Source organism: Gossypium arboreum, chromosome 8 (assembly GCF_025698485.1).
Source record: "Gossypium arboreum isolate Shixiya-1 chromosome 8, ASM2569848v2, whole genome shotgun sequence".
Classification (NCBI taxonomy): domain Eukaryota; kingdom Viridiplantae; phylum Streptophyta; class Magnoliopsida; order Malvales; family Malvaceae; genus Gossypium; species Gossypium arboreum.
In genome coordinates, this window is record NC_069077.1 from 7,969,630 (window position 1) to 7,976,997 (window position 7,368).

Below are 7,368 nucleotides of genomic sequence, written 5' to 3' on the forward strand. Positions count from 1 at the left end.
ATAGATTTTATAAACATAAAAGATAGAAAACATTCTTATAATAATTTTTTTAATTAATTATCCTATGCATTAATTTTTTTGAATTAATTAATTATTTGAAGTTGAATAACTAAAATGTAAATTTATTAATAATTTAATAACTTTTTAAGTGTAATTTACACTTAATTTAGTGATAGAAAAAGAATGTGATTTTTCTACAACTTACATAATTATGGACTAAACAAATCACTAATCCTCCATTCATCCAGACCAACCAAACCCGTCATGCACTGTGGTCATTGTCCAAGCAGAAGCTGTAAACAAGCAAGTCTCTTTCCACCCAACCCTAAGTGTTCCGTCGTCTCCTACAAGGCTATAGCCATAACCAGGCCAAAACATGTTCAACATCAATTCAATTTCAGCCATGGTTTTGCTGCTTATCGGCATTAGCTGAAACTTACGGTTCCTTGCGAGCTCGCTTCTCCAATTATGCTCGAATTTATCGTCCCTGGTTCTCGCAGGGCCTCCTATGGCTAACACGTTCTTGATTTCCCTATACAGAAGGCAATACTCGATGCGGTGCCGGTTAGGGTCTTCGGCCGATAGGTATGATCCGAATGAATCGAAGATGGTGGAGTAATAATGAAGGGAGTTCACAAATCGGTCCAAGAAAGACCCTTGGTGGGATAGGTCTTGTTCGACTAATGTGAGCACCGTCGGAGCCAATTGTTCGATGTGTTTTAATGTGTTTTGGTTGGGTCCCGTGGCATCATATAATGAGTGTTGTAGCCAGTGAATGGCTACGGCCTCACCCCTTTGGAGTTGTACCGTTTCAATATCAATTTCTCCGAATTTTTTCGCGATCGGGTGGAAATCGAATGGTATACCAAACTGTCTCGCAATGTTCGAAAGTTGATTTCCAGTCTCGACTAAAAGCTTCATTGAGCTGCCGAGACCGGTTATGGTGACAAATGGAGGCCCTTCAGTACGAGTGGCTAGGGTGTGAAACAAGGCCGACCATTGCAAGCCTTGCATGATATCAAGGTCTATGATGTGAACCCGATCGTGCCAACGAAACGCCTCAAGCATGGCTCGATTAGAAGTGAAGCAAGCAAACTTAATAAAAGGAGAAGCATCATCGAAGGCTCGGAAAGCGCCACGAACGGTTTCATAATCTATCAAAGGAGAGCAAAGCCCTAACCATGAATTAATAACCCTACTAGACATTGCCATAGCGAAATAAGCAATCACCCTTTCACCACACGAAACTGCATGAGGGAAAGCCATTTGTGTTATTTCAAGCAACATTGTATGAGCTTCACTGAGATCGTCGACCGAGATAGCCACGGCACAGTCCAAAAGAAGCATCATCAAGCTTAAAACTTTATCACCCACCGGACACACCATCGATGTCTCGGTTCGTAACTCATTAATGACAGGCTCGGTGACTTGTTCAACCCACTCGGAAAGCTCGTTTCTCTCCGTGTCTGTGCTTGTTGGTGGTAACCCAAATGACAGAAGCTCCCATATTGGTTCTTGGTGGGGCTGGATCATGTCTAGAGTCGCATGGACAACTTCGAATCCTCGATTCGTCATTGGGAAATTAGTGATGTACATATGGTGTAAGGCAAAGGGAAAAATTAGAGGGGTGGGAGGGTGTTAAAAGAGAAGGGTTGAAACCATGTTAAAGTAAGAAAATTTGGGCAAAAAGGATGAACAAAGAAATGGAGGCGAAGACTCATTTTTTGGGAGTCTGTTTAATGCAAGAGCTTGGCCGGCATAGCCAGAACACATAGATAAAGATGAGAAGCTAAAAGCCAAGCATATGCGTGTCAATTTTTTGTAGTGGTTTTGCCTTTATTTTTTTTTAGGTTTTCAATATACATACATGCATGTATCTATGCTGTATATGTTGAAGCCACGAAAGCATAATTCATGTTAAAAATCTGTGAATATATCACGGGGGAATTACTAATGGGAATATGCTTGGTTGTAGGAAGAGCTATACCTACAATAAAAATTATTATTTTCTTAAATTTTTCACCACCCAAGTAAAGTGGGTTTTAACCCCTAAACGGGATCTAAGTCTCATTTTCTTCCTTCATAAAATTTAAACTTGAAATTTTAATTAAGGAATATCAAATTTTCACCACTTAATCTAACATATAATTATGTGAAATACTAAAAATTTCAAATATCTAGTGCTACAAGATTTAAAACTTTAATTTTTTTCTTCTAAGGTTTTTAAAAGAAAAATAAGACGAAAATGCACACGTTAATTTACATATGTTGAATTATATATTACATTAAAAATGTTAATTAAGCACAATTCATAAGTAAAGAAATTCAATTTTATACGTTGGACAGACATTCCGTTCATAATGAATGAAATCCAATAATTCCAAGTGGTTAGGCTTAAATCACAAAATATTACTTAAATATTTTTTTCAAATTCTGACTTAAATATTTTTTATAATAAGATTATCTAAATTATACTATGTTACTCAAATTATCATAAAAAGTTATCACGGTTAAAAAAAATTTAGCCAATCATTTTGCAACACATTGTTGCAGGCCAATTTTGGCCTATCACAAATTAAACCCATTTACAACAAAAAAAAAACCACCTAACTTACCCAAACCTCAATCAGCCCACATCCATCTAAATTAACCCAACTACCCAAACCCAAAATTAAAAAAAATATAAAAATCCCTAGCCCAATAATATAGCCCAAATTAGGAAAAAAAAAAAAAAAGAAGGGAAAACCTAACCCTAGCCTCAACTTTCGGTGCCACTTGCCTCTGACAATCCCTCCAGTCACTTCCATACCTTGCAAAAAGTAAAGCAAACAAGCAAGACAAAAAAAAATAGCAAAAGTAGTAATAAAAAAACTTGTAAAATGGCTATAAAAAGCCAAGCAAAATATTGTAAAGGGGGGGGAGGATTTTTTTAGTTTTGATTTCCTTTGGCTGTTGTTCTGTTTTGAAAAAAAGAAAAAGACTATTAGACAAATGTATTGAAAATCAAAAATCAAACAGAAGAAAAAATGTGGATTTTAATCTCTATTTCTCTTATTCCTTTAGTTTATTTCTTTCCTTTTTTTTTTGTTTTCTTTCGATTCAATCTCATAGTTTTTCATTATAAATCGTTTTTAAATAAAAAGAAAAAAGAAAAATTTACCTGGATCTTGGTGGCCCTGACCACTATTGACGGTGGAAGCCCCGGCGGCTTCAAAGAGCCACAATGATGGCGGCAAAAATGGGTTTAAAAACCTTAACCGAAAAAGGGGAAAAGGTGGGGTGTTCTTTATTTGCTTAAACAAAAATGAAGTAAATAATAAAAAATAAAAATAAAAAATAACAAAGATGAAATGGCGTCACAAATACTAGGCCAAGCATGTTTCTGCTTTTGGGACAAATTGTGTAAATGGTCTCTCCTCCTTTCTGGTCCTTTCAAATCAGCTCATTGTTACTTTTAAATTCCGCCCAAAATATTATTTTAATTACATTTTAGTATTGGTTGGAGTGGCACCGTTTTGATGGTATGGGAATATTCCCAATTCGGTCCTCCACTTTTGCGCGTATTTCATTTTAGTCTCTTTTTTTTTGTTTATTCATCTGTTTGTTACATTATATCCCTCACATATATATTAAGGACTTTAATGCTTACTTTCTAAATATTTGTTGTTCTTATTATCTTCATTTAAATATTTATTATTTTATCATTTTCACGCCGCTAATATTTATTTATTTGTCTATCCATCTATTATTTATTTCCTTTTATATATTTCCCGTATTTCCCTTTCATTATTTTCCTTTTACTTTACTATTATTATTATCATATTATTAAATTAATTAGCTTTGCATTATTTTTACTATTACTATTATATTTCTTTTATATTTATTTATCTATTCCTTTTTTTACATACATTTATTTTACTTTGTTTTACCATTTATTTATATCCCTTTATGATTTTAAAACTTTGGTTATTATTATATTATTATTTTTCTCAACCTTCACATATTATTATTATTATTGTTATTGTTATTATTATTATTTTCACTATCTAATATATTATTATACTTATTTTTACCCAGTTATATTTATTATTAATATTAGTATATATTTTATTGTACGTATATATATACTTTTATATATAGTATTATTTTTATATATCATTATATTTATTATTATGCTTATTATTTTCACTATTGTTACTTATTATTTGATTTTAGTATTATTATGTATTATTTGGTATACATACATCTTTCTGTACATATTGTTATTATACATATATTATTTTATTATGGTATTAATATATTTTTACTTTTTTTTCTTTTATTGTAAATATTATTTGTTATTACTCTAATATCTTAATATTATGTTATAATGTTTTTATTAATCACTTCATTATATCATGTTTGCCTTTGTTTATTTATTTATGAATTTTTATTTTTAAAAATAGTTTATTCATTTTTTCTTCTTCTTTTTATTTATAAATAAGGCAACGTGCCGATTTAATATTAAGCCATTGATTTCATCGCTATGTTGGGTGAATATCATCGGCTAGTGTTAAAAATGGGACGTCCTCTTTTAAAAAAAATCGAAAAATTTAAAAATTCTCGTGTTTTGAAATAGGATATTTATTTTTGTGATTATTGGTAAGTGATCAAACTTTATTTTTAAAATGTAGATGCGGATATGTAATTTGTCAAAATTCTAATGCTGTAAACTTTTCGCGTTTCCAAAATTTTTCGTGTTTTAAAAAAAAATCATGTTTTCAAAATTTTCGTGTTTTAAAAAATTCTCGTTTTTCAATCGGATCACGGTTAAATGGCAAATTGAATTCGTATTTTTGAAAATCAAGACAACACGTGTTTAATAAAGATACCAATTTTGGGTGTCATGAGGGTGCTAATACCTTCCTCGTGCGTAACCGACTCCCGAACCCTATTTTTCTCAGGATTTTCGTGTAGACCCAAGTTTGGCCTTCGTTTTTGTTCAAGAATAAACTTTCTTTTCTAAAAAAGATGATTTATTAGGTGTCCGATCACACCTAGAAAAAAGATCGGTGGCGACTCCCTTTTTTTTAAACCGAAATTCTATTTTCAAATTTTTAAATAATCGCCTCAATTAGCGACCGAAAGCGAAATTTTTATGTAGCTACACACATGATAATTTTAAATTAAAAATTAAAATATAAAACAACTATACTAAATTAAATTTGTTGAGATTCTTTTTTGTCCTCCTCTCCTTGGGAGAAATCTTTCCATATTTATAAGGCATGATTCCCTGATGTGACGTACTAGGGGATAATCAGGTGTCATGTATACGATACGTTCCCCCTTTAGGCTCGACAAGCACTCTTAGATGTCTCTTTGGTAAAAAGGTATCATTGTAGGGCACAAGTAATGCCCGCACGTCCCTCGCCAGATGGTGAGGCATGATGGGATCAACTCGCGTATGGATCACCTCACGAGATATCAGTGGTGTATGGTGCTCACATGTGCGGGCACTGCTCGTTCCCTACAATGATACCTTTCTAACAAATAGACACGTCTAAAGGTATATGTCGAGCCTAAAGGGGAGAACGTGCCATATGCATGGCACCTAGTTATATCTTAGCATGTCACATCAAGAAATCGTGCCTTATAAATATGAAAAGATTTCTCCCAATGAAAGGAGGACAGAAAAGAATCTCAACAAAATTAAAAAATTTCTAATCTTTTTACACTATCTCACTTCCCATTGCGATTCTTTCTTCTTTTTTAATTGTTAGATAACTTTGTCCCGTAAATATTTAAAAAAAATAAAGAGAATTATTTATAAGAAAAATAATACATTAGTTTTGAATTGGGGTTTAAAAACAGAAAAGAAGCTCATACAATGAGTTTTGTTGTCAAAAACTAGATTTGGATTCTTAAATTTGTTGTCACTGAAATTTTTGTGTGAAGAAAAAAATATAAATATGTTTTCAAGTTTTTTAAATAAAAATAAAAAACTTAAGGAAATAATATTTTTTTAGATTTTTAAGTTAAAAGTGTCACATGTCATAAAATGATTGTTAAGAATTTTTTAATAATATTAAGTTTTTGAAATAATTTAGATGATAAAGTATAATTTAAATACCACTTATGATTAAAAAGAAAAAATTAGGTGCCAACTTGAAAAAAAAGGTATAACTTAAATGTTTTGTGAATTAAATCTTTTAATTAAAATTTGAAATTGGAGGTTAAAAATCTGAATTTTATTTTCGGTATTTAATTGTAATGAATAATCTTTATAAATACTAAATCATCTTACATTGCTAAAAGAATTAACTATATATATATATAGACATCCGTTTTAACCAATGTCATTGCTGATTAACATTGTAGAAAAAGTTAATTAAATGGTCAAAAGGCATGGTTTGATATTGGTTAGATTATAGTGGTACACGTTGAAGCCAAGGGGAGTGACAGTAAGCACCAACCAATATTATATCAAAGATGAAAGCTGTATTTGATATTAATGGTCCAATATTTTTCCTTTTTTCTCTCTCTCTAAAAATATACAAATATATCAACAAGGGATAACTTGAAATCAAATTAACAACCAGATCCCAGCTTGATTTATTTATTTATTTGTTTTTGTATGCGTGTTTCGAAGACTTGGATTGAAGCCTTCGTAATTTATAACACCCAAACAAGTGCATAGGTTAACGACCTAACCAAGTTTAAGCTTTGTATTTTATATATATATCGAGTTGTTTATTTTAATTAGTATTGAAAAATTTTATATGAATATGAGCTCGAGTAAATATAATGAAGTTTAAAATATAAAATTGAATTTATATTTTACTAGATAAATGAATTTAATTAACTTAATCAAGTAAATTCAACTAGTTAAAATTTTATATTAAATCAAACTTAAACTTTGAAAAAAAAACTGATAAAATCAATCAAATTTGTTCAAATCACAAATTCTAATTGGACTCAAGTTTTAAAATTAAACGTATGATTAAATCATCAAATCATTAATTTTTATTTCACCAATTGTTTAATTTAATTAAATAAATTATTAAGAAATTTATAAAAAAATTAAGGAAGAAAAGAGCACATATACACATATTCATGATATATTGTATCATAAGCGTATTATATTCACGTTATATTGATTTATAAAAATATAATAAAATGTATTTGTACAATAACATTTTTACACTAAAAACAAGGAAAATAAATATTTTTACACCTATTTGAAAATGAATCAGTAATTACAGCTTAGTCCTTTTTTTCCTTTTTCTATTCTCTCGTTTGTTTTATATTTATTTAAATAATGAAAAATTTTAAAATTATATATATATATATATGTATATAACTTTGGTTAGCAGGAGTTTTCCTTGGTAT

At 30.3% G+C, this 7,368-nt stretch overlaps 1 protein-coding gene across 1 annotated transcript; it reads right to left on the reverse strand.

Annotated features, from left to right (window-relative positions):
- Positions 1 to 240: 240 nt before the first annotated feature.
- LOC108468227 (protein SCARECROW 1-like) lies at positions 241 to 1,575 on the reverse strand. Its single transcript, XM_017769120.1, has one exon. It carries the CDS (start codon positions 1,573 to 1,575, stop codon positions 241 to 243), a length of 1,335 nt encoding a protein of 444 aa, XP_017624609.1.
- Positions 1,576 to 7,368: the final 5,793 nt, after the last annotated feature.